Raw genomic sequence first — 27,206 nt, 5'->3', positions numbered from 1 at the left:
GCGAAGGTCAATACGTCACATAAGGCGTTACCTGCCCCATCTCTTTCCAGGTAACAGCAGGAAGTTGGTAATTGTGAAAAATAACGAAAATACGAAGTTCTACCGCTTGGCAAAACACTTGTTATAATTTTTTCCGGAGCGTGTTGAACTTCTCGCCGCTTTAAGGTCCGTGTTACCAGCTCCTGGGGCTGCGCTGAGGCGCTTCGATTGCAGGTCTGCGGAGCGAGCAGCGGCGGTGTGTCGCCGCTATTCATCCACCGAGCCGCCCGGCCGGGACACCCGGAGCGCTGGGGGGAGGCGGGTTGTTGTCCCGGGTTGTTGTCCCGGGTTGTTGTCCCGGGTTGTCCCGCCGGGCTCTCCCGTCTTCTCTCCGCTCCCCTCAGCGCGGCCGCCGGGTTCCGCCGGGCGCGCTGCGCGCATGCGCGCTCGCCGCCGAGCCGCAGTGCGCAGGCGCGCTCCGTGCCCGCCGGTGCGTGCGGCGGGGCGTCAGGGGCGCGCCGTGCGTTACGGCGTCGGGCGTGTCCCAGGGTGCCCTGCGCGGGGCTGGCTCCTGCCCACAGTTGAGTTTGGCCCCGAGCGGAACAGTCGGGCCCGGCCCGGTCGCGGTTCCCCCCGCGCTCCGCTCCCAGCGCCGCTTCCCCCGCCTCGCGGGGAGCGAACATGCGACTCCGGCTCCCCGAGGAGGCCGCCGCCGGCGAGTGAGGAGCCGCCGCCCCGGCCCGGCCTGGCACCCGCCGCCCGCCCGCCCCGGCCGCAGCCGCCCCGCTTCGCCCAGGCAATGACAGCGGCTCCGGCCCCCTCCCCGCAGCAGATCAGGGACCGGCTGCTGCAGGCCATCGACCCGCAGAACAACGTGAGTACGGCCCGCCGGGCTCCGCCGCTCCCGTGCCGGCAGCGCGGGGACGCCGCTCGCGGGCCTCCCCCGCGGCCCTCGGGGCTCCCGCGGCTCCCGCGCCGCTGGCCGAGGGGCCGCCGGGGCCGCGCGTCCGCCCGCCGGCACCGCGGCCGCCGCCGGGCTCCTCATCGGGCACCGGAAGCCTCCGCTGCGGGCGGTAGCGGGGAAGCTCCTCAGCGCGCTGCCCGCCCGGGGTCCCGCTGCCAGCGGCGCCTCCGCCGCTCGCTCCCCCGAGCCGGGGCCGCGGAGCCGCCCCGCCGGTGCCACCGGAGGCCTCCCCCCTCCTCCTGGGGGGCCGCGTCCGCTCCCCGCCGCACCGCCGCCCGCCGCCGCCCCCCCGCCCCCCCCCGGGGCCCGGCCGGCGCTGCCCGGCCATGCGGCGTGCGGCCCGGCGGCCTCCCCACGCCAGGCCGCGGCTCGGCTGCGGCCTGCAGGGGGCTCTGGGCCGGGCTCCGCCGCGGCCCCGGGACCTTCCGGGGCGCCCACCTGTTCCCCGGGCCCTGCGGCCGCCTCCAGCGCGGCCGGGGGGTGTCCCGGGCTCCGGGGACGCCGGCAGGGCTTGGCCGGGGGCTGCGGGGCTCTGGAGCGGCTCCAGCACCGAGCAGCCCCGGTCTTCGCTGTTATCCGTTCCTGCAGCACGCTAATGAGCTTATCTGCTCCTTCTGGGATGTGCTGTAAGCACAGAAGTCGGTGTATATTTTACCTATAAGTGGCCTTAAGGTTTAAGTGACGGTTATCCAAAGTATCCTTCGCTCCTTTTAAGGTCTTTTTAGCACATTAAGGTAGTTCCCCGCTTAGGTGTTTCTTGCTGTGAGAGGACTTGCGGAGCCCTCAATCTGTCAGATTTGTGAATCTTAGATCAACAGCCACCACAGTGGGATGCGAAGGTGGGTTTGTCTGGACTCTGCGGTTGTGGGGGCAGCTGCGGGTGCGTCGGGCTGAACGTGCCTGTGTGTTTTATTCCAGGAGACTGGGGACCTGAAAAGGTACTTTGGTTCTATTAAAGTCGTACCTGCTTCTGTCTGAACAAGTGTTTGTCTTGTAATGGACCTGTGTTGAAGTCTTAAAGCAGCTAATATAGTTATTGCCATTTAGAACCATTCTGGAGTGGCCTGTATGTGACATGAGAACTGAAGAAAAATGGCCCTGACCTTGTATCTTGTGTAGTAATCCCCTGTGAGGTGCATTTGTCACGAGCTGCAATATTACATGTTCGAGTAACAGTAATGAATTATAATGGTAATTGTGGGCTTTCAAATGTCAAAGTTGTTTGAGTTTGCCGTCCTTACCGTGGATCGTACTGAAATGTCAGTTAGTACACTCCATGAATTTTGTTTGCTCCGAGTTCTTTTTTTGTGGCTGCAGATTTTTCACTTTAGACTGAGTGTCAACCTACTTTAATAAAATTCTAACAGATCGGTGGTTTCTTTTAAGTTGCAAACTGGCGGTAGCACTGGTCGCCCTGCTCCTGGTGTTACTTGTGGCTGGGTGGAATTAAGCAACAAGGGAATATATATTTGAGGTGGATGCTTTTCCCGTCTCCGTACATGAACATTGCGTTGTGCTGCAGCCGTGGTCCCGTTTGGTTCTGGTGAGGGGACCAGAACTAACCGGGCAAAGGGAAGTCGGAGCATCAGCCAAGAGCTCTGCGGAGCCTCCAGCAGGTCAGCAGCTCCATAAGCTGAGCAGTAATGTACGTTAAATTGGAATTCTACATACTTGATACTTATCCAGGGCAATAATTGGTGGCGGAAAAATCGGCCCATTGTTTAGAAACGCCTGTAGGCAGGGGGCTGCCTTCCATTTTAACCTCTTCGAAGGAAAGCGGAGGTGCTGCGGTTGCGATTCATTGTCCAGGCCCTGATCTCGGGCCGTTTTCTCCAAAGTGGGTGGAATCCGCGGGAAGCGATCGGTAAAACCACCTGTCACGCCGTTTTCGTGATGGGAAAGCAAAGGTTTGCACGTGTTTCAGAGGGGATTCCGAATTGAATCGCACTTGAGCACCAGCGTAAAAGTACAAGAAACTCTTCTGATGTTTTCCTACAGGAAGAAGCCGGTCGCTGGTACTCACGGAAAACTCTGGCGACTTTCTTCTGGCTTTTAGGATCTTCTGAAAGAAGTGGTTGCATTCAATCGTAGGGTATTCATTATTGTGGTCGACTTCCTTGTTTCCCAAGAAAGTCAAGCTTTGAGAGGCGGGTTTCATTCAGGCTTTTCACTGTAATTGTCCGTGTGTGTTCCTGGAGAAGAGAGAGGGAGAAGCTGCGCCGGTGCTGTCAGGTGTGCGAAGCCCAGTCCTGTTCTGAGGGGCTGCAAAGGGGATGGATGCGGTTCTTTAATGAGCTGGAAGCTCTAATAGGAGCTGTTGCTCCATTGCAGGTGTAGCTGGAAAGCTCTTTGTGGTACACAGCAATCTTGCTTAACTCTGAGGTCCTGCCTTAAATTAATAAAAAAAGAGAGAAAGAAGCAACTTTCTCTACCGGTGTTGAGTTGAAGCACTCAAAAGAATCTTTTCCCCCACTTCCCCAAAACTCCTTGTTTTGAGAAGTCACCTGTGTCGGCCGCTCATCCTTGTTTTAACTGCTACACCAGGCGCCGCTGACTCGGGAGCGATGTTTAATTGTACACATGCGTGTAGCACTTGAGACCTCTTCTAGTAATTGCTGCAGAATGTATTTATAACTTTGTTTCACATGCTTAGTTCAGAATTTACATGGGTAACCTCTATTTCAAAGGAGACCTATAGGAACGAAGCTATTTTTAAAAAAAATTACATCATCTTGGAAGCCGCCCGGATGTCTGGTGCTACATCTTCATTTCTTCAGCCTTTTCCCCTTGAAAAAACATATGGGGAAACTACTTGTGCTGTGCGACTTAAACACTAAGTGTCGACATCCATTTCCTTCCAAAGCTGGTGCCTTAGCGAGAATGTACCAACGCTCACGAGTCTCGTGGCGTCGCCCACAACGATGGGCAATGGGATTTTCTTGGAAGAACCGCGTAGGATCGGTAACCGGAGCAGAGCATCCGGACCCGTGTTGTGGCAGTTGCACAGGGAGATATTCCCTGGTTCTGGTAGAAGCGACGCTTTTCCCTTTGGGCTCGGTGTGTGCAGAAACTGCCTGTTCTCCGCACCAGACACCTTCGCCTTGTTAAACCACGCTCTGTGCTCTTGGGGATTTTGTCACCTGATGGCAGGAATAATGAGATCAGTTCGGTTTTGCTCTGTGGGAGAGCCTGTCGTTTCCTACTGGCTGTTAGAATTCGGCTTGCAATTAAATGGTTCCTCATCCTGAATACGTAGCAATTGTTTCCCGATTTTAAATATTAGACAATAGTTCTTTGCTGTTAACACCTCTCTGGGATGCAAACCCAGCTCTGGTTTGGGTACCAGCCCGTGATGCGCTCACCGAGTGGTGGGAGCTGATTGTAAATCAGGCTGCTGCTCATCTCAGTTTCCTTGCTGCTCAGATCTTCAGGAGAGCTCCGGGGTCTGAATTATTCATAATAAATGGGTCTGTGTGCTGTAACATGTTAAGCTGTGCCTTGGTCTGGCGTGATCTTCCAGTTGCCGCATGAGTCGCATCATTGAAGGTGCTTCCGTGGCCGTTGTGTGCCCGTTGCTTTCCCCAAGTCCTGCAAGCAAACCCCTCTGTCATCAGTGATAAAAACGCTTTCTAGACTCGAGTTGGAAAAGCAGGAGAGAAGGTACAAGATGCTGCTGTGATAGTGTCAATATGGAGAGTGGAGGAGGACGGTGATTCCCTTCGGGAGGCCCTTGGGGATTTTGTTGCATGCGGAGAAGTGTTACACGTGGCGTCAGTGGCCAGGACTTGGCTTTGGCTTCATCCGTTTCTGTGTGGTCTTACGACTGTGAGGAAGCTGCAGAGAGGCTGGGACCTGTTGTACCTTCCCCGTTGGGATTTATTCTTATGGCTCCCCGTGTTCCAAGCAGTATCACATTTTGTGTGCGGTGAAACACGGGGCTGGTTGTGGCCTTTCCTGATGTTGGGTCTGAAGTGTTGTTATCCCATCAGTCCTGGCTTCCAGGTAAAGATTTGGGCCTGTTCCACTAAGTCCCATTGAATTCTGTTTCTTTATGATTTTAAGTAACCTTAAATGAGGACGACTGCTTTTCCTGATGCTCTGACTGTGCTTCAGTTCACCTGGTAGCAGGTATTGGTACAGTTGGTTTCGTGGCCTCACTTTGCAGTTGCCTGTATAGTCCTGGCCGCTTTGTCGTTACCTTTTAAGGGGTTAAAAACTCGTTGTTTTGCCATTTGCACGGTACCCCCGGCAGCAGTGAGACTGTTGTAAAGTCTGCGGCTGGCAAGACAACACCTGGGCAAACACAAGCAAGAAGTTGGGCCGAGGGGCTGGAGCCGGGGAACAGCAGATTGCTTTGGCGCTGGGAATTCCTTGAAACTCCCGCACGGTGCAGGGCCGGAGTCGTTTGCTCTGAGCTGTAATTGGGGTGTTTGTTTCGGCAGCAGTGACAATTTAAATAACACCCACCTCCTATTCCTGCTCCACACACCCAGTTTGTGTGCCGGTGCAACTACGTGCAGGATCGTGTAGGTAATTGAACTGGAGAATTGACCAGGGTTTATATAATAAAAAAAAAATTTCCTTAGGTAGTTTTTGATGTCGCTCAATTACCTGATAAGACTTCGGTGCGTTACAAATGACACTGGAGCAGGTGTGGCAGTAGAACTGGGTAGAAAAGTGTTTGAATAAGTACAGAACCTGAAAAATTAAGTTTGTTCGCTTCCCTTCTGCCATAGCAGGTTGGCCTGGGACCTGAGTGTCCCAATACCGGACCCCCTGGATTGAAAGCAGAGATTTAGAGGTTTCATTGCCGCTGTAGCTGCAGGGGGTAACTGACCCTCCGTGGATGTGGCTGTGAAGCCGTTCACTGAATGGAAAAAACAACTTTTTGTAGGTAGAATAAACATCAGGAATAATCTCTGACAGTCGCCACGAACCGCGGCGTGGAAAAGGCAGCTGGTGTGCATCCTAAACCCAGCCCAAGGACCCTGTCTGTGTCTTAGAAAATACGGAACCCTTCAGCTTAGCCCGTGTTTTAGAGCTCTGGACGGAGGACAGAGACTCGGGCTGGTCATTTGTCAGGGTTGTGGATGATAAATGGTGGGTGAGCCCGGTTTAGCAGTGCGGGAGCTGTGAGGTTTGGCTCGGCCGTGACACAGCAGCGTTGTCATCCTGGCTCCTTTGGCTCCTGATCAAAGTGTTTCCGGAGCAGCTGAAGCGTTTTGTGCCGGTACCGCGAGGGCAGGGCCTGGGCCGGCTCCTGCACCCGACAGCAGAGTTTTCGTGTTGAGGAACCACAGAGTTTTCAGGATAGGAAAAGGAATTGATTCAGCCCGCCGGGGAGATGTGGTGTTAATCAAGAAGTGCTTCTTTTCAGGCACAGTTACTCCAGTATATTAGATTTGGGGTTAAAATTAGCGTCAGTATAGTTTTTTTTATAAATAAAAACGTCTGTTTTGGCTGATAACGCTTTACCGCTATCGCGTCTCACCCGTTCTGTGCGTGGTGATAACTTCAAATGAACTTTCCCCGGTCTGTGTAACACACGGCGTGGTGGAGCCCTGCTGACACGCTTGGGCCTTAAAGAGATATTTAAGGTAAATGTAAGTACACTGCATTCAGTTTAATGTAATCGTAGGTTAGTTTACTCAGTATTCTGACAGCTAAATTATTCTTTCTGCAGGTAATTCATGCTTTCGGTGTTTGCAACAATATTTAAGTGCTAGCAAATTGCTTTAATTTGAGGTGCAATCTGCTTAAACTTACCAGCGTGTGGGTGTTTTCTGGGGCATGGGGCAGCGACGCGTGCTTTGGTGTGATGGTTAATGTCAAACTACACCGTTTTCAGCCTGTCCGAACAGTCGGTGGTAGAAGTTTCTATTGAGGAATCACTGGAAGTAAAAGGTACTGAGTTGTGTTTGAGTAACAGAGCGGTTTTCTGACACAGCAGCTGGGGAGGAGAGGATCCTCCGTCTGTCCGTCCTCCGTCCGGCCGTCTGTCGTAGTCAGCAGCACCATCAGTGGGTGTATTCGGAGCGTTGTGCTGTGACGGTGACTGTGCAGAGGTGGAAGGCTCGTCTGAGACTGACAGCCAGCGCTTTGCGGAGCTGTTCCTCACGTGCTGGTGACAAAATCAGCTTGTCGAGTATCATCATTATACTGCACGTCTACATTGATGAATGGGTTTTTTAAGGAGTGTAGAAATCCTGAGGGTGGAGGAGAACGGGGTTTTTCCAGAGGTGTTGATGCACATTCAGAGCTTCTCTTTAGCAAACAAACTTGCAGCGTATCCTGAGTTTTTGTAACTTGAGCTGTGGTTTAAGCGCAGCTCGTGGAGCTGGGTGGCACGGTCAGCATGGCACGCTCCTTATGCTGGGTCAATGAATCACACGGAATTGAATCTGTATATAAGTTATCATGCTGAAAGTTCCAGAAGAACGAACGGCTCAATATTACAGGTTATCCTTGGGGAAACCACAGTTGGTTCTTGGAGTTGACCGTAGTGAGATGGAAGAGATGTTTAAATAAATGCATTTGCAAAGTGCAGCGGGTGAGCAGCCTGGTTAAGGATCTCACTGCACCATGAAGGATCCATCTCCGTCATGTGCGTGGAAGAGTTCCAGTCTGTCAAAAACTGGAGCTATTGGTTTGTGACTTTGTGTAGCGTTTTCTCCACTAGACTTTTTAAAACGGACTGCCCAGGGGCTTAAGTGTCAGTGGGGCTTTCTTAAGTGGAAATCACACGAGTTTTTGCTACTAGATAAGAAACAACTAGTGCCAGGTTTGCAGCTCTCGGAGTGTTCGGTGTTAAATATAAATGAGATGCTGCTGGGGTTCTGGGTTCTTTTGTCCTGTCTCCTGGTGCTGGGCAATCCAGAGCGGAGCTGGTTTCACGGTAACTGAGATTTGGGCCTCTGGGTAGAGGGGTTTCCAGCCAAAAGTAGCAAACCTGTTTTGTTTCTAAGTAGCCGCTAATGATTGTGCCAATGAATGGAATGGAATGGGCCGGCATTCCCGACTGATTATCAGCCTCATTTTCTCCCAAGGGTCTGCAGAGAACAGAGGAATTTGGAAATGGGTGCCTGGCAGCAGCGGTTTTATTTAAAACGTGGTGAGCAATAATTCTAGGAGATGGGTAAATTTCTTTTGCATATCGATAGAACTTCTGTATGGTACGTGCTGATGGAAATCCTGTGTCAATACCTGCTGTTGAAAGGACACAGTGACTTCAAACTTAATGTTTAAAACTTTCTCAATTGGTAAGGCTATTTTTCTCAGTTTTTGTGAACAAATCTGCCATGTTTCAACTCTCCTGAACCCTTATGCGAACACGCGGCTGTTGGGGGTGCCCCTCTGTTGGCAGGGCACTGTGGCGGGTACCCCCGATACCTTCACCTGGATTTGTGCCACACGTCTTTCCACTTTCATAGCATTTCATGTGACAAACCTTCACTTCAACTGCTGGGCTTTTAAAATTAAGTGATAAACTCGTTCCCTGCGAAGGTTTTGCTGGTCTGTGGGTGGTCGTGTTGCAGTGAGTCTCCGTTCCGTGTCCAGCCAAGGGGCAGGCACCGCGGGCACGGTTCTGGCGGCGTCACACGGGACGTTTAGCGAATGCTGGAGCTGACAGACAATGATTCCTCTCTGGAGTAACAAGAACGTCTTCCAATTGTTGGCTAATAAATATGAATGGACAGAAGTGTGACACTGTGGGCTGGTTCCTGTTGGCCTTGCTGAACCTCTTCCTGCAGAGCAGGAGACTCCCCCACTGAACTGGTTCTGTTCTGGGTGTGCGTGTCACCTCCGTAATCTGTGTTTCTCTGCCTTCTGCACCGCTCCGCTGACAGATGCTCCTTTCTTGGGCTGCTTTCCCGGCTTTGCTGCGGTGCGGGGTGTTTTCCTGCCCTGGCAGGACCTCTGCCGCGGTTGGACATCTGCTTTGGCCGAGAAGAGTGGTGACCACGCTCACCCACCGCTGTGGATTTGTGTCTCGAGGCTGTTTGTACCTGCCAGGGCAAACTCCTCTTCGTCGCTCGGCTGTTGCGGTCTCTCTGCACCTTGTTCACCCGCGTACGTGCCGCCGAAAGGTGACACAGCGCTCTGGTGGCGTCTTGCTCAAGTGAAATAGTTCATGTCTGCTGATTTCTTTGCGATGTGGCGTTTTGTTGGAATCTGACCTTACTCTGGCTTTGTGAAGTATATATGGGAGGAGGGTACCTGGGTGATGTTACGTTACCATTAAATAAAGCCTAAGTATAAATGAAATATCTGCAAATTGTTTAGACTGTTTAAATTAGGCCTGGAAATGTTAATTGCAGAGGTAGGAAGTGTTTGCTGTGTCTCACCGTTTTTCAGACTGTTCTTGGCAGTCCAGGAGCTTTTCTTCTACCTGTTGTTTTGCAGCACAAATTTCTGATCAGTTTTCAAAGCGTGGGCTCCGGATGAATTTCTGTCATAGAAGATGCTCTCAGTGAATGACTTTCCACCCAAATATTTGATTCTGTCATGTCAAAAGATCCGCTGTACTAAATGCCATTAAAAATCTCAGCTCCACCTTGAAAAATATCTTTTGTGTACTGGTGAATATTTGAACTCCGCGTAGCAAACTGACTTGGAAACATTTCGGTAATGCCGAACAAATTAGTGCATGGCGATGTTTTCGGTGTGTCACTTTGGGAACAGTACCTCGTGTCCCCTGTCTTTCGACACCATCATGTCACATTGGAGGTAGGGGAAACTGTTAATAGATCAGTTGCAAGGGAACTGAACTAAATACCAGCAGATTGTAACCTGAATTCTGACTTTGGGTGTTTGGTCTGTATCTTTACAAAAATAACGTTACGGTTTACTGTTCATTCTATGTATTGTCAGTGTCTGGTGCCTCACGCGCCCCATACGAAGTGCTAAATAAACACTATACTGCTGTATTTGCGTTGCTGCATGTAAATAAAGCCTACTATGAATAGCAGCTTTTCTCTCTTTACTTGTTATTCCACGTTTCAGGTGATTATGCAGCGGAGCAGCTTTTCCACACCGCGGTGCTGGGGTTGGGAGCTGGCGCTGCTGGGGCGGTCGCGGCGCCGCCCCCGAGGAACCAAACACGAGGGGCGGTGTTGCTGCACCTCTGAATCAGCTCTGCCTTCCCGGTTCCAGGGATAGTGACCTCGAACCCGGGCTTTCCTTGGACGTTATTCTGTGCTACCGAAGGACTTACATGGCCCGTAGATACGTTGAGTTTTTATAAGTGCCCAATGAACTGCCGCTGTCTCTAGGAGCAGGGGAAGACAAAAACAAAAGGTACATATGCTCCTGTGAACTTCTGCATAGACCACACTGCGTTTCTCATCTTGATTCCAAACGGAAAACACAAACTTGGCACTAGAGATCTGGATCTGTAGGAACGATAGGAAGATGGGTTCAGTCTTGCACGGCGGGTGCGCTTCTCTGCTTGTTTTGTAGAATTGTTTGGATATTATAGATGGGAAAATGTTACAGAAGTGCTTTCTTTGAAACCAGCAAAACGTGGAGTGTTTATGGCATATTGTGAGGGGCTAAGCTGAGTGTGATGACAAGCGCAGTTTCTCAAGGCCGGTGTCTTCCGATCTATCTGTAGAGTCTGTTTCAAATGCCTACAGTGGCGTCAGATTATTGGTTATTATAACCTGCTATTTCAGGAGGATAATAACATTGCACTTTGTTTTTAGGAAAGTTTAAGTGATTAGGGACTCTAGACATTCTAGGCTGAGTTTAAATACCCTTTAGAGACTTGTAAATGTTCTGGTGTGACCCATATGGGTGATGATGCTGTGTCAAAAGGTACCTTTTAGTCCTGTTACAGGACCTTTACGCAAGTGATTTAAAAGAGCTTTTCTAGGCGGAATCCAGGAGGAGAGGAATGAATCCCCGTTAGCAGTTGGACCGCAGGTTTGGGTTTTTGTAATTATGCACCGAGCTCTCGGGTTCTCATGTTACAAGGAAATACCTGTTCCTTCTCCTATTCTAGGCCGGTGTAACTGTCTCAGCAACGTCGTCCTGGCCGACTCGAGTCTGGTTCATCTGTCATGGTCTGGACATGTGTGCAAAGATCTTTAGAAACATCACTGTGAAACATGAACAAGAAAAGGGAGAAAATCGGAGGTGTTAGGGAACAGCTGTGCATGAAACTTCCTAACTCCAACAGGCTTGTTATCCTTTTAAACTGCTGTGTGACACTTAAGTTAGTTACCGAGTTGTTCTTGATTTATAAAGGCTAAAATAGGATTAAGATGGCAGTTAAATAAAGGCAATTAAGCTACTTGATCTTTTCCGGAGAGTCCAGCAACCCCTGCTTCTGTCTGAGGCTGTAGTAAAATCATGTAGCGCTTGACTTGGAAGTGATCTCGGATACCAGTAGTAACTCCGGAGTACGGCTGGATCACGTAAGGAGACTTGCAGGGAATAAATAAGATTTGTTTTCTGTGACTGTCATTAGTGCTGGCTGGAAACGATTATGGGAGATGACTCAAAGCAGATGTTCTCCAGTCAGCTTTCGAGTGAATTCGCCTGCGTGCCAGTCAGTCTCCACAACATGGAAACCGCACGGGAGTATTGGAAACGCCGTAAAAAATATCGCTTGCTGGTTTCAATGCGAGGTCCTGGGGTCGCTTTGTGGCGGTGTTGGTGTGGGGGGTGGTAGTGGGTCACAATGCGAGTGAACAAAGGCAAACAGAAACTAAAGCGATGCGCAAGTTCCCGAGACGCTGCCTTACGCAATTGTTCTCTTATCCAGTGGCTGGAGAGCGCGGTTCCCAACCCCCTTGTCCCACTCTGCTCCAGGTGACTTATCCACTCTGTGGCCAACAAGCGGTTTTAGTGGCCGTTTGCGTGAATAATGATCATTTCTGGTGCCGCTCAAAGTGTCCGGATAGGTTTTGTTTTTGTCGTGTTTAACTGTACCACAAGGAATTTCGTAGTCTGTGCTATTTTGAAATAGGTGAATACAATTTTATTATAAACTTCTCTTTATGGCGATTTGGAGCGTTCCAAGAAAACTGCACAAAACTCCTGGGGAGGGGTGGGGAAGGTGTTGAACCTGCGTGAATGTCAGATTTATTGAAGAACGGTGCTTTCCTGCAGGTCAAAAAGCAGAAAAAGTGAGAGGAGCTTCCCGCAGCTGATCCGGAGCAGGAGCCTCCGGCTCCTCGCAGTGACCGCTCCAGCGCAGCAGCGCGTTCTCAATCGCTGCAAACGTCTGAGGAGCCTGCGCGGGGTCTTTGTGTTTCAGCAGGAGCGACTGGCACCGGCTCAGCGCGTGAAGCTGCTTTCGCTGCCTTAACTGGCACCGCATGTCCCTCAAACAGGGAGTGAAGTGAAGTCTGGGGGTCCTGGTGCTGGCCAGGGCTCCGGGGGTGGTTGAGCATCGGGGGCTCCGGGGGGATTGAGCATCGGGGGCACCCAGAGCTGCGGGTTCGGGTGGATTGAGACAAGGCAAAGCTGTCACTGGAAATTCCCTGACCAGTCTCATCTTTCCGCAGGTGCGGGTGCACACGAGCGTATCACTTTCGCCATCTTGACCTTCTGATAGACAATGAGCCTTTTTTGCCCTCAGCTTGTCATTTAGATAATGAATAATCGGGGATTACCAGTAGCTGCAAAAATAATTGTACCAATAATGAGGGTGTGTGATACACAGCCTTTTTGCAGCCTGGTAATTCAGTGGTGTGTGTTAGGAAGGAGAGTATCGTGTTTTGCAAGTGTAATGTAAAAGTTTGTCTGGAAACTCCCAGCAATTGAGTATTTGCTGTTCTAAGGGCTCCGTTTCTAGAAACGGGGGGGTGGGAAATGCTGTTATGTGTTATTGAAACTGGGGTGCTAAACCATCCTTCCCAGGCACTGGGAGCAGAGCAAGGACCAGAACACTGAGGTGAAATAGTAACAACTAAAATATGTCAAAATATGTGCTATTGCCACTTTAAAGCTTAAGCGGAGTTTTACTGGACCTGACCAAATGGTGGGTTGGGATTTAAGTATCTGCAGAGGCGTTGTAATTCATGATAAATGAATTCGTCTTTGGTCTGCAGTTGGTTTTACAGCCTGTAAGAGTTACAATCATTCAAAGCCTATATAGACTTGAAAAATAAGTTGGATAAAAGTAAACGTGAAAGTCAAGCCAAGTGCTTAATTGCTGACAGCTTCATCCAAGTATCTCCCACATAAAGCGATCCTGCTGTGATGGAAAAAAACATCATCTACGCACAAGATTTTCTGAAAGGAAGAGACTCCAGCTCCAGATTCTCCTGTTGTATCTGAGCAGAAGGGTAGAATTGGCTTGAAAAAGCAAATTCTCTCAAACCTGCGGTCTTTTTCAAGTGGCAAATCGTGCAGCGGAGTGTGCGGCTGGGAGGGAGCGCTGCCTGGTTGCCTCCTGTTGAGACTCCAGGATAACGGGGGCTCCCGCAGAGGCTCTTGCTGCGAGGTTTGTTGGGGATGCAGTTCGCGTCCAACTGAGTCACAAATGCAATTAAGCAGTAAATGACACTGTGATTCAAGTTTCCCTTTGCTTATCTTGTAAATCTATCTACCAAGGTGAATTAGAAATTCCAGCTTTTGGTGCTCTTGACATCAGGTGTTGGAAACATGTATCTCTGTGCAGTCTGGGCTTTCTCATGGGTGTTAGTGAAATCTCACTTGTGTTTAACGTTTTCGGGTGGAAATGTTGCAGTGAAGAACCCGATGGGCGCTTTGTTGGTGTAACGTGGTTTCTACTGTTGCTCCTCAGCCTCTTACAATCCAGCTCCAGGGGGACCGGGGGTGTCGGGGGCTCCAGAGGCCGCAGGCTGCTGGAGGAGCCGGGCTGGGCTGGTGGGCGATGGGCTGAGGACACCTACTGGGCACAGCCTTTGGTTCAGCTCTGCTCTGGAACTTAAACCCGGCTTTTAGACTCTTGCTCTGTAGCTACAGGAAACATCAATATTTTGAACAAAATTGTAGAACGGTGGCTCGTGTAAATCTTAAAGGAATAAATGCAAGATTTCTGATTTGACTCTTCTCGGTCCACTTGGCACTTACGGTTCCAGTTAATTTGTGGGACAATTAACTGATACCTTGGCTGGCGGCGCTCCGAACTTTGCTAGTAAGTCTCACTGGTTTTATTGCTGATGTTTCCGTTAGTTTTACATAAGAGCACGTTTGTTAGAGCTCCTGCAGTTTCCAACTAGGTCACTAGACTGTCCTTGTCCCTGTTCCTCCAACAACCAGCTCCCTGAAGCCAGACAGTGTGATAGCAATTTTGTGATTAACGCTTCCAGCAATTACAAAGTAGAAGGTCTTAAATGACATTCGATAACTAAGATAACTGTGCACGAAGCATGGAGTGACTTTGTCTTCCCTGTTGCAGATCCATAACATGGTGGCAGTCCTGGAAGTGATCTCCAGCCTGGAGAAATATCCCATTACCAAAGAGGCACTTGAGGTGAGTCACCCTCCAAACATGCCTTGATTTGGGTGCGTATAAAAGGACTTTCTCTGCCGATCTAATTTCCATAAGCGCTTTGCTTGAAACAATAGGTTGATTGCAAAGGATTGACAATTAAGATATTCTTTTGTCTCTCTCGTGCTGTTCCTGACATCTCAATGCCCGCACAGTGATTTTTTCTGGATCCAGATCAGTGTTCTGCGCAGCGCAGCTCTTGCTTGTGTAGGGCACTAAATTAATCATTACTTACTGCTGATTAATTCTGTTGCATTCGGCGACATCGCTGTGCTTGCTCAAGTCCTGGTCACCTTTTTAGATGTTCGGGAAGCAAGCAGCAAAGAATCTGAAATAGGAATAAAGTTCCTCTGTGTCTATAAAATTAATCTTGTAATCAGTTAAGCAGGTTTCAGTGCCTGATGTGGTTGGTGAGATCTGGTGTATTAAAAGCTGAAGTATCAGGTGAGAGAGCAGCCACAGCCCAAAGAGGCTTCTGTGGAGAAATGATAAACTTTTTTCTATCTCGATATTGAAATTGTTGGTGTTACTTGCTTTTTACTATTGCTTAACCATAACTCCCGCCCTATTTCAACACATGTATCACAACACGGTGCATATTTCTCTCGCACTCCGGTCTGTTTTCCTATGAAGAGCTTTTCTTAAGTGATCTGACCTGCAGAACAATTCTCTGTTTTCAAACGTGCTTTGGGAACAATCAAACACTTCCTTCCGCTTACGAAACCGCTTTGGGACCGCCTAGGAATGCTCGTTTAAATCAGCCCCTCATACCCTTTGGAGATAGAGGGGAGTGAAGGGTGAGCTGGAGGACGAAGGTGGGCAGAAGCTGCACCCTGGTCAGGTTTGTGAGATGGACACTTTTATTGTCAGAGCGCTACTGGAAAAGGCAAAGATTCTGGAGTTTTTTCTCTTGCCCCTTTCTGCAGATCTTATACCTTCGCTGTGATAAACATGCGCTTTTTCTGCCTTGGGTGCTGCGTTTTCCCTCAAATCTGAACTTGCGCCTTTATTCTCAATATTTGAATGGATCTGGCGCTGTAGCCGGGGAATAAAACAGGGCGACTCGACCTTCAGTCGGTTGCACGTTGTGCGGTACTGGGTGAACATTACTAATCCTTTACAAAAAGATTAACTCAACGCTTCAGTCTTTAGTGATTTTAACCAGGTATTTCTTAGGGTGAGCGTTACAGGGCAGAAACTTACCTTAAGAATTTGGTGAGAATGGTATTGTAAACCAGCTTTTCTTTCTTTCTAGGAAACGAGACTTGGGAGGCTTATCAATGAGGTGAGGAAGAAGACATCCAATGAGGAACTTGCCAAACGTGCCAAGAAATTGTTGCGGAATTGGCAAAAGTTGATAGAACCTGTAACCCAGAGTGAACCGGTGCCAAGAGGGTTGCCGAATCCACCGGGGTCAGCGAACGGTGGCGCTCACAACTGCAAACCAGAAGCGCAGCTTTCCGCTGTGGCTGCACCGAAGCCAATCAGCGAATTGAAAAGCAGGAATGATATACAGAAACTAAACTCTCCGAAAACGGAGAAATTGGGAAATCGGAAAAGGAAAGGTGAACACCGGGACGGGCATCAGGGCCCTCCTCCCCCTAAAGTCTCCAAAGCTAGTCATGAAGTATTACAGAACTCTTCGCCCCCTCCAACGAACGGGATTGGAGGTAGTCCTGAGAATTTCCCTAGTCCTGTAGATGTAAATGTACATGCAGGGCCTGAAAGCAGCAGGACAGAACTCAGTGAAAACGATAAACACAATAAGATCCCAGTAAACGCTGTAAAACCTCACACCAGTTCTCCGGGACTTGTAAAACCTTCAAGCACTTCCTCGCTATTAAAGACTGCGGTGCTTCAGCAGCATGATAAATCGGAAGAAACCACAGGACTGCACCAACCCAAGAGTCCTCGCTGTTCCTCGTTCAGCCCTAGAAGCGTCAGGCATGACACTTTTGCTCGGCAGCATACCACGTACTCACCAAAGGATTCGATGCCTAGTCCATCTCAAAGGTCTCAGTTTTTAGATACTGCACAGGTGCCATCACCGCCACCATCCTTGATGCAACCATCCACACCTCCCATGCCAGCGAAAAGACTGGAGTTCCCTCAGCAATCAGCCCCGGAGGTGCCGCAGCCCTGGCAGGAGCAGCAGGTACCTCCGGACAACCAGCACAGGCACCCAGCGGGGACCCTGCAACCGCACACGGCTCCGGGCTGCAAAACCAGCTCCCACCCCAGCGAGTCTCTCACGCCGCACACGGGCTTTTCACAGGACGCTTCAAAAATGGACAGTGATGATGCTGCTTCAGGTTCCGATAGCAAAAAGAAGAAAAGGTACCGACCCAGAGACTATACAGTCAACCTGGATGGGCACGTGATAGAAGGGGGTGTGAAACCTGTGAGGTTAAAAGAGAGAAAACTCACTTTTGATCCCATGACAGGACAGATAAAACCTTTAACACAGAAAGATCCTTTGCAGGTAGAAATCCCTGCACTGGCTGAGCAGCACAGGACAGAAATGGAAAAGCAGGAGCAAAAACCCAACCTGCAAAGCCCTTTTGAACAAACGAACTGGAAAGAGTTGTCCAGAAATGAAATCATTCAGTCATATTTAAACAGACAGAGTAGCTTGCTGTCCTCATCAGGAGTACAGACTCCAGGAGCTCACTACTTCATGTCTGAATATTTAAAGCAGGAGGAAAGCACTAGAAAAGAGGCTAGAAAGACTCACGTTCTAGCTCCTAACAGCAAACCTACAGACTTGCCTGGGGTCACGCGGGAGGTCACGAGCGATGACCTCGACAGAATACGTGAACACAACTGGCCAGGCGTGAACGGTTGTTACGACACACAGGGTAACTGGTATGATTGGACGCAGTGCATATCGTTAGATCCGCACGGGGATGATGGTAGATTGAACATCCTGCCTTACGTCTGCCTAGACTGAGTCCAGTTTTGCTAAAACAATACAATACAATACAATACAAAGGCTTTTGACATCTGCAGTTAGCAAAAATGGCAGACACGATGCCACTTAAAGAGGGAGAAAAACCTCTTGTCCTGGACAAACAGGCCCAACGAGCAGAGGGTGGGAGGGAGCTGGGGCTTGACAGCTCTTCCCTTTCAATTCTCCTTTTGTGAAATGCTGCTACCAGTTTACTAACAATTGCAAAGGAAGGCATACGAAGGTTGATACAATTGAGTTCAAAACTCTAGCGAGCCAGCTATAAAAAAGTGTTAGTCCCCAAGAAGTGAAGAGGATTTCCAGCACTTTCTGAATGCCGGAATCTTATTACAGGCAGGTACAGAGAAAATTGTGGAAGTTACCTTAACAAAATATGCATCTATTTATTTGACTTGATTTGGGTTTTTATTTGGCAGTGAGGTATTGGAGAGACAACGTGCAAAACCTGTAGTTTCATTTGTGTCACATCTCTGAACATGATTGCGTTGGGTTTTTTTAACGCCACGTGGTACGGAGGTTGGGTTTAAAGAGCAGGTGTTGCACTGCGGGCTGGGCCACCGGCTGCAGCTCAGCATTCCATAGGCATCGCATCCTTTAGTCTGGTTTCAGTTTCAATCCAGTCTCTGAGAAATGCTGCAAAAACTAGATGTTAAACGATATTTTTGATCCCACCACCACCAGCCAAATATCTTTCCTCCTTTTCCCTTCCTGCAAACTTCTAGAAAAAGAAAAAAAAAAAAGAAAAAAAAAAAGAAAAAATCAAGAAAAATCACCTTTTCTAGAGTCTAAATGTAATGAGGGTGCTACGAGTTTGTAACTGTACTGTGAGAGGGAAAAAGGACGCCTGTTTGTATGCTGGAAATATACTTGTTACCATTCCTTTAGATATTGTTTGCCTTATGGATATCCATCATAAACGCAATTTGCAAAAACAAAGAGCCTTAGTGAATGTACAGTAACTAGACTTCTGTGTTCTCGGGACGCAGAAGGGAGCAACTTTGCTATTTGGTCCTTTAAGTGGACACATTGTGATATAAATGTGGAAATAAAAAAAAAAAATTTGCACAAACCAGTTTGTGAATTATTTATACTTAAACTCATTTGTTTTTTAAAGTTTGCTCAGTTCAGACCAACTCTAAGCGATCAGCGCCACCGAGAGTCCGTCGGAGCAGCCGGCGAAGCCGAGTCCCCTCCGTGCGCCGTGTCTTCCAAGTACCTCGGTGGTAATGCAGTCGCACAGGTTGGATTTGTGTTGGTTTTTTAACGCTCTGGTTGCATCCAGGGTCTGGAGACTGATAACAATTGCTGTTAATGTACCTCAAAAAGATCCCAGTTCATCTTTTTTTTCTCAGTAACTTTGTAATATATTATTCTGAATTGTTAAAATGCTTTCTAAAGCAGCCTGGTTCAGTATAGAAAGCTCGGAATTTCTATTAACTGTCATGGCTTTAACAGTTGGGACGAGTTGTTTTCCGCAGTCCCCGGTGTTGGGTTTCTGTCCAGGGGACACGATACCAAAAACTATTTCTAGGTTTAGTGCTGTTAAGTCTGTTAACCCGTTGGTGCTGGATTTCGCCTCTCTGGAGAGCAGCCTTGGCAAAGTTCTGCCTCTGAGCGCGGCGTCGGGCTCCCGCACGACTTTAAAAGCGTGTTCAGCACCAGGTGTACATTAAGGTGGTTCATTCCCTGGAATACAACTGATAAAGTTTGGTTTATTTTTTAAAGTCATTCATTGTTCAAACCTCCTGCTTTTGTGATCTGACCGGTATTGAAATGTGTGGGTGTCTCAGAAATCTTCACCGATGTCTGTTTGCTTCCATTTCTGAAATCTGAGGTCTGAGAGTGAAAGCAGAAAAAAAGTGCTTACCAAAAACAATGTTTCCAAGTGTATTTTCAGTTTACTTCCATTCTGTCCTTCTGAAAGTTGCTGAGGTCAAGCAGTGTGTCCTAGAGCTGCAATTCAGAAAGGTAGATTTGATGGTAGAGGGCGAAAAAGCTGGTAATTTTGGAAAATGCTTGGGTTTTATGTAAAAAATACTGTGCATCTTCCCCTGCCCCTTGTCCCTCTTTCCCTGAACGGTCTTATTTAGGAACAGGGTCTGTGCTCTTTCGAGGCCTTTGAATATGGGGCGTATTTCAGGAACCGACAAACACTTTATAAACCCCATCTTTTTCCTCCACCGCTTCCATTTCCGATGCCAGCGCTGGCCCTCGCGGCCCCAACTCCGCGAGGTGACGCCCCAAGTTTGTTGCCGCTTTCAAACGCCGTCCAGCTCTGGGCAGCCTGACCTGCTGATGCTCGCTGTGCTCGAGGGAGCGTCAGGAATCAGAGCCAGCCCTGGCCCTGGTGGTGCAGAATCGCTGGAGAAGTTCACTCAGTGCAAGCTTTAAATCTTGTTCCATGCCGAGTTCGTTTCTGCTGTAAGGGTCAACTCACCTGGATTGACATCCAGGCTGAGATGAGGCTTGACAATCTTTATTTCAGCATGCAAGTATAACCAGTTCTGTGAGCTCCAACAAATGTGAATAAGTTTACAAGGTGATATTTTTTTTGTCAATTTTGTAAACAAGTTCAAATGAAGTTTACCGTGTGCGTATCTGCTGTGTACTCTCATTTTTGCATGAACTCCGTTTCTCTGCTACAGGTTTCCCCTGACTGCCTTACAAAATCTATTCTTCTAAAATTAATATACTGCCAGCTCTTTCTTGTCAATGCATGACATGAAACGGCTCATCTGCAAATCTTTTGGGAATTGCCATGTTTTTATAGGTGCATTCATGATGTAGAAACAGCTTTTGACGCAGTGCATGGATGAAATAGGATCTAGAATCCCCTCCTGCTTGACAGGTACTCACCCATCCCTTAGTACAGCCCTTACCTATTCCCGAGTTGGTTTTAAAGGTCAGGAGCAATTGTCTCGCTGTCTCTGCGCCTGTGACCTTTGCTCAGTCACTGAGGCAGCTTCAGTGACTCCCCTGCCATTAAGGCTTGATCAGAAAAGAGGAGTTTGTGCCTTTGCTGTGGGGTTATTAAGCCCCGTCAGGCAGCAGCGCTGTGCAGGGCTTGAGCCGAGAGGACACTGGGCTCCGGGCCTTAACTCCTCCCGGTCCTGCAGCCGTGGGGCGGCCGGGCGGGGCGGGGACGGGTCGGGGGCCCGCGGGCCCCTCAGCGGCGCTTTCCCAGTGGGGAAGCGGGACGAGCCGCGCCGGAAGTGACGCGCGGCAGCGGCGCAGCGGCTCCTCCCGGCACCCGTAGCCGCGGAGGCGGTGCCGGAGCCGCCGCGCCGGCCCCGCCCTAGGAAGCGACGCGTTGGCGGCCGTGACGTCTCCGCGGCGGCCGGGGGGTTGCAGGAGCCATGGCGGCCCCGCTGGCGGCGGCGGGCGGCGGGGGGGCGGCGGCGGCGGCGGCGGCGGGGAGGGGGGGCCGCGGGCCGGCGCTGCGGGAGGGGGCGCGGGTGTCGGCGCTGTGCCTGGCCTGGTACGGGCTGAGCGCCGGCGGGAACGTGGTGAACAAGCTGCTGCTCGGCAGCTTCCCGCGGCCCGTCACCGTGTCGCTGTTCCACATCCTGGGGCTGTGCGGGCTCCTGCCGCCGCTGCTGCGCGCCTGGCGGGTGCCGCCCGCCGGCCCGGCCCAGCTGCCGCCCCGCGCCTACCCCCGCTACATCCTCCCGCTCGCCTTCGGCAAGTACTTCGCCTCCGTGTCCGCGCACGTCTCGCTCTGGCGGGTCCCGGTCTCCTACGCGCACACAGGTGAGGCCCGGGGCTTGCGGGGGGGTGCCCGGTGGGGTGTCCCAGCACCGATTGTGGTCGTATGGGGGGCCCGGTGGGGTGACCTGAAGCGCGGTGTGTGCTCATACGGGTGCCTGGGGGGATGTTCTGGGCCCAGCGTTGGCTTGTACTGGTGCCCGCTGGGCAACTTGCAACACAGTGTGTGCTCGTACAGGTCCCCAGTGCAGTGTCCAAGTCCTCAGTGCCATGTCCCCATCCCCGGTGCCGTGTCCCCATCCCCGGTGCCGTGTCCCCATCCCCAGTGCCATGTCCCAGTCCATGCTTGTATTGGTGCCTGGTGCAGTGACCTGAGGCCCAGCACGTGTCCCCGTGGGTGCCCAGCACATGTCCCTGTGGGTGCCCAGCACAGCGTCCCATGTCCCTGTGGGTGCCCAGTGCGGTGTCCCAGAGCACCAAGAACCAGCCGGTGTTTGTACAAGTGCCCAATGCTGTGACACCCAATGTGGGCTTTGGTGGGACCAGACCTGACCGCCCCCTCCATCCCCAGCGCTCACCCTCTGCTGATGGTGGTTAACGGAGTCCGCCCAAGCTTTGTGTCCGCACCGACATTTTCTTTCCGTTCTCAGTCAAAGCGACGATGCCGATATGGGTGGTTCTTCTTTCGCGGATCATTATGAAGGAAAAGCAGACGACAAAGGTGCGGGCAGGTTTGCTGAGGTTTCTTCTCTTGGTGGTGGCCGCGGTGTGCTCTGCTGGCGGGGGTCAGGAAAGCTCCGCCTTTGTGACTGAAATTGGATCGCGCAGATTTTACAAGCTCCCTTTTCCCTTTATTGTGAACGTAAAGAAAACACGTTGAGCGAGGTGATGCTGTGATACAGCGGAGTTGTTATTGTGTGTGCTGTAGTTGCTTAACTTCCTCATAGTGCAATACTAGAAAAGTTGAGCCCTCACTTTATTTTTTTATTCTTCTTTTCCCGTTCCTCCCCAAATCGCTGGTACGTGTAAGCTCAGTTGAAATGACCATTCCTGGAAGATGTAAGCTACTCCTCTCTGTTCTGTTCCAGGTGTACTTGTCTCTGATCCCCATCATAACCGGTGTCTTATTGGCCACCGTCACGGAACTTTCCTTTGACATGTGGGGACTCATCAGTGCGCTTGCTGCTACTCTGTGTTTTTCACTTCAGAACATCTTCTCAAAGAAGGTAACAGTTTTGCTGCTCAGAAAGTTGGTCAGTAGCACGATCCTTTAGCCAGACACTATGGATTTTCCAGTACATTTGGGGGATTTTTGTTTAGTTTTGGTTTTAGTTAACCTCATAGTCAAAGGAGCCCAAATTAATGGCTGGCCGGTTTGTACGCTTGTTTTCTGCAACTCCTCCTACCTGTCAAAGTTGTTACACTGAAAATTCGGCAGAACTTAGAGTTCTTCCCGAGCCTTTTCTTTACTCAAGAAACAGTTGGTTTTCACATGGACATCTGTTTTTCTTTGGTTATCCCTATGGGAAATTCATACTATAACAGTATTTACTTATTTTCCTAATTTATCTGTTATCTGAAGCGGTAATTGTTACGTGGCTGCTCAGTCTCTGCTGATAACATGGGCGGTCACTGAAGAAATGCTGTTTAATCGTGGGTTTTGGCAGGTGTTACGAGATTCCCGAATACATCATCTTCGGTTGCTGAACATACTCGGGTGCCATGCCGTGTTCTTCATGATTCCCACATGGGTTCTGGTAGATCTTTCTTCCTTCTTAGTAGAGAACGACTTGGTAAGTGTTGTATTGGGGAAACTTTTCACTGTTAAGAAATAAAAGAGGAAAAAAATAATGAAACAACAAGCACACGCCACCAGCCATACCAAAAAAGTGCACTGAAGTGTTTCAGTGTAGTTCCCCATCAGCGGGGAAGGAACTGTTGTGAAATATCTGCAAATTGTTTCACAGAACAGTATTAAAAAACCAAGCATAATGTCTTTCGTGAGAATTCCCATCAGGGTTAGGAGAGGGAACTGACTTGACAGCGTAAATCTCTGTGATTAATAGCTGGAGACAAGAACAAACACACCCAGGATGTGTGTTACATGTATGGAGAGAGATGTTTTTTCAGCTGGTAGTTGCATAATGTAACATATTTGGGTGCTTTTTTAGAGTTAAGTTGCAGATATTCTTCCTATCAAAGGCAGGTAAGAAGTGACTCGAGTTGTATTTGTGTTTCTTTGCTTCTTATCTGAAACCTGAGATAATTTAGGGTTTTCTTTGGTAATCTTTATCTTTACGACAGAGCACGATGTCTCATTGGCCCTGGACCTTGATGCTGCTTATAATCAGTGGATTCTGTAATTTTGCCCAGAATGTCATTGCCTTCAGTATTCTTAACCTGATCAGCCCACTAAGTTACTCTGTCGCAAATGCCACGAAAAGAATCATGGTCATCACAGTGTCCCTTATAATGCTTCGCAATCCGGTTACGAGCACCAACGTCCTGGGCATGATGACAGCTATTCTAGGGGTCTTCTTATATAACAAGGTAAGGGCTCTTTTGGTTTATTTATTCAGGAAACTCACTTGAACAGCCCAGTAGCTTTGAATTCTTTTTTTTGTGCAAGTTTACACAGCTAGCAGTGTAAAAATGTAGAATGCGTGGCACAAAACTTCAGTGCAGAGAAGGGCCATGTGTCACCCAAGTGAAGTGCTCGGGTGCTTGGGTCGGGCCCAGGGTCTCACAGACTTCAATTTTGATCTTAATATTCTCTTGAACAATGAGCAGCATAGGGAAAAGGGACCAGGGGGTCCTGGGGACAGCAGGGTGACCATGAGCCAGCACTGGGCCCTTGTGGCCAGGAAGCCAATGGGACCTGGGGTGGGTTAGAAGGGGGTGGTCAGTAGGTCAGAGAGGTTCTCCTGCCCCTCTGCTCTGCCCTGGGGAGACCACACCTGGGATATTGTGTCCAGTTGTGGCCCCTCAGTTCCAGAAGGACAGGGAACATTCCAACCAGCCTGGACACCTTCCTGTGTAACCTCATCTGGGTGTTCCTGCTCCATGGGGGGATTGCACTGGATGAGCTTTCCAGGTCCCCTCCAATCCCTGACATTCTGGGATTCTGTGAGATGGGAAATAACTTGCTCAAATCTCTTTCTTTCCTAGACAAAATATGATGCAAACCAAGAAGCAAAGAAGCAGCTACTTCCAGTTACAACTGCAGACCTTGTGAATTTGGACCGGCATCGAAACACTCCTGAAAAGTCTCCGAACGGACTGACGGCATTTGCACAGCATGGAGACTATCAGTACGGTCGAACAAATATCTTAACAGACCATTTCCAATATAATCGGCAAAACTACCCAACTACCTACAACTTAAATCGTTTTGATATATAGAATCTGGCAAACAGGTACAGACTGTGATATCAAAGTGTCCCCAACATTATCAGAAACTTTTAGTACATCTGTGAATGTAAAGCCATTTTCTTGTCCGGGTTTTGCAGAAGGGGAGATGCATGTGTAGGGAAAGCGGTACCGACCTTCACCTTCTGCTCAGCAGACCTTGAAACGTGAAACAGCCCAGATTTGGCACTGGAACCAAATGTGGAGTGTAGCTCTTGTACAGAGATTCTGGAGAAATGCACGTGCAGAAGTTCAGAGTAAAATCTCTGCTGTCGCTCCTTTTCAGAGTCTGTCAACTGATTCTTCTTTTGGCAGCTGAATTCTGGCCAGTATTTTGTTTCCACGCTGGTAACATCACCTTTAATTTGTTCTCTGATACGTTTTAATGATACTTTCTTTCAATGAAACTTTCAGAAAGCAGGGAAACCAAGGCGTACTTCTGGTTGTCAGGATTTGTCCATCTGAGGAGGTTTGACTTGTATCTATCAGTTGCAGACAGGTGACCTGAATTCATCTCGAGCAACTGCGCAACGTCCTGTGGGTATTTGTGACTTTGTGCCTACGCCGTCAGTTTTTGATGACAAACCAGAAGCGTTTCTGAAAGAGCAGACGGTAGAAAGATCGATCTCTTCCAGAAGCCTCCTCCAGGCCTAGAGAAACACAGTTCTCTAAAATCACTGTTGTCCCAGTCACTGTAGATAACAAACGGCGCTGAAGACCGTAATTGTTTTCTGAATAATGCAGTCCTGTAACTCCAGACGTTGCTCTTCTCGGCAGTACAGAAAACACCTTCACAAATAAAGTGTTTGGAATAATATGGATTTTTTTTTTTAATGTTTCAAAAGAACTGATTCAGTTAGTATAAATACTTCTTTCCAGACAAGTTGGTTGTTGTGTGTCAGATACCACCTTTGTGCATGAGAGGAATGAAACCAGCTGAGCTTGGGTTTCACTGAATCAGAGCGTTACTGTTATTCCTTTAGCAAAAGATTTTAGGGCCCTTCTTTAAGCTGTTGTACGGTGACATTTTTGATAGCATAAGTGTTACTTTTTTACTAGAGAGGTGTTAGATACCAGCGACAAAATTTAGGGTGCGATACAGAATGCTCCCTCCACTTATTTATTGCTTGAAAAATGACCATTTCCCCGATTGTGAGATGATTTGGCCCCTTTCTGGATAAGAAAGAATTTATTTTTGAGTGCAGAGTCAACTTGATCTTATTCTTTTGGCTGACCGTGGAGGCAGCTCTGGAGATTGGACAGTACCAAAGAGGAAATGCTCCTTTGGAAACTTCAGAGATGGTTAAATATGCTGCTAAATGTTTGTGAGCAGGACTTCCTTGACTCGACTGGAGTGGGATCGGCTCATGTTGGCTTCGAGCTCGGGCTTTTGGTTGAGATAATCTAAATAAATTGTTCCCTATCCCCGGTTAGCAAGACAATGAGGAAAAGTATTTTTCCAGATGAAATTGCTTTTGCCTGTTCCAGTATTAAATTATGTCTAATTATTTCTTTTTTAATGTGGGAAAGTGCAAAATGTGCATTTCTAAGGCTGGCTTCCCAATATTTCTGTGCTTTAACACTCAGCTTTTCACGTCAAGGGTACGGTAGCAGGTGAGGGCTTTCTGTTGAAAATCCTGTATCCCAAATCCTGGTCTGGGCTCGTGGCCTCATTGTGTCCCTGCAACAAAACCACCAGATTTGAGAGCAAAAAGGGACTGACCCCACATGAGAATATTGTCCATTTCGGGCCTGGAGAGCGAATCTGTTCCCTTGGAGACTGCCAGACAGCGTAGGGCTCTTCTAGTGCAGGTCTGTGGTTGACAGGGATCATTTAGTGTGGTAGAACATGTAATTAAAACGGTTACGTGAATTGGTTTTGCTGAGTACCTGAATCCAAGTCCTTAAGCAATATTGCCCACGTTCAGGTAAAGGAAGTTTCTGATTCTGTTGTCATATATATATATTTTAACCTTGGACCGCTGCGAGGTTTTGTTTGGCAAGGTGAAACACTTGTTTTAACACGGTTTGTAAATTAATGACGTATTTAACGATGTACATAGGTCTGTAGAAAGTACGGAAACACTGGAATAAAAAGGGCGTATCTAGACAATGGTGTATAATGACCCTGTTATTAAATTCACATGAAGGGGTTTGGGGTTTTTTTGGTGCAAGAAGCTTTGGGAGCACCATATGTTAGAAGCAACGTTAATTTGTAGCCGTGTGGGTGCCATACATTACCGGACGGTTACCTAGACAGAAACTACAACGATTCGACTGCCATAACTGGTGTTAGGACACTACTCACTGTTGTCCTTAGAAATGTTTTGATTTCCATTGTGCCTCGTACCTCTTGTGCGAAGCCGATCCCACCAGGACTCTGCTTTTGAAGGAAGGTTTTCCTCAATCCAGCAGGTAGGTAAATATGATGTCATTTTAATCTCACTTGGAAAGATAATGGAGTATCGGGTGCAAAAGGAAAGTGAAGGTAAGAACCAGAAACAAATTAAACATTGATAAGTCGGACTCCGTGATGTCGGAGGCCGGTGAAGGCGATGTGTGCGCAGGGACGGGCCGTGCTGGCTCCTGCGGCGCCGGCAGAGCGGCTGTGGGACGGGCCTGGCCCCGGTGCCGCCCCCCCCGGGCCCAGCCCCGCTCCCGCTCCCCGCCGGGCCCGTTTCTCCCCTCAGGGCGCTGAGGGCGGGAAGGTGGGG

General features: G+C 49.2%; 2 protein-coding genes across 5 annotated transcripts; both read left to right on the top strand.

Annotated features, from left to right (window-relative positions):
- The first annotated feature begins 543 nt into the window (after positions 1-543).
- On the top strand, positions 544-22,190 carry MED26 (mediator complex subunit 26). 4 transcript variants are annotated; one of them, XR_013923297.1, is made up of 4 exons: positions 544-853; positions 14,319-14,393; positions 15,667-17,716; positions 22,173-22,190. XR_013923297.1 is itself a non-coding variant. In XM_080359084.1 (3 exons), the coding sequence occupies exons 1-3, from the start codon at positions 779-781 to the stop codon at positions 17,359-17,361; spliced, it is 1,845 nt and encodes a 614-aa protein (XP_080215210.1). In that variant the 5' UTR covers positions 544-778; the 3' UTR covers positions 17,362-18,148. The 4 variants fall into 4 exon arrangements, 2 of the variants coding, with proteins under 2 accessions (XP_080215210.1, XP_080215211.1); XR_013923298.1 differs by lacking the exon at positions 22,173-22,190 and adding an exon at positions 18,494-20,094; XM_080359084.1 differs by lacking the exon at positions 22,173-22,190 and having other exon boundaries at positions 15,667-18,148.
- On the top strand, positions 20,736-27,171 carry SLC35E1 (solute carrier family 35 member E1; the record flags this gene model as incomplete). The annotated part of the gene is made up of 6 exons (XM_080359086.1): positions 20,736-21,129; positions 21,735-21,805; positions 22,173-22,310; positions 22,752-22,877; positions 23,389-23,634; positions 24,253-27,171. The coding sequence occupies 6 exons, from the start codon at positions 20,736-20,738 to the stop codon at positions 24,484-24,486; spliced, it is 1,209 nt and encodes a 402-aa protein (XP_080215212.1). The 3' UTR covers positions 24,487-27,171.
- Positions 27,172-27,206: the final 35 nt, after the last annotated feature.

This window comes from Nesoenas mayeri (assembly GCF_963082525.1).
Source record: "Nesoenas mayeri genome assembly, chromosome: 25".
Classification (NCBI taxonomy): Eukaryota; Metazoa; Chordata; class Aves; order Columbiformes; family Columbidae; genus Nesoenas; species Nesoenas mayeri.
Note: the sequence above shows the minus strand (reverse complement) of the source record. Positions and strands in the feature narration are given on the sequence as shown.

What these genes read in the sequence shown, in the direction of transcription:
- MED26 (XM_080359084.1), top strand. Translation starts at nt 779, where the DNA reads ATGACAGCGGCTCCGGCCCCCTCCCCGCAGCAGATCAGGGACCGGCTG. An exon ending in CCATCGACCCGCAGAACAAC is followed by an intron (nt 854 to 14,318) that starts GTGAGTACGGCC and finishes TCCCTGTTGCAG; the next exon opens with ATCCATAACATGGTGGCAGT. An exon ending in TTACCAAAGAGGCACTTGAG is followed by an intron (nt 14,394 to 15,666) that starts GTGAGTCACCCT and finishes CTTTCTTTCTAG; the next exon opens with GAAACGAGACTTGGGAGGCT.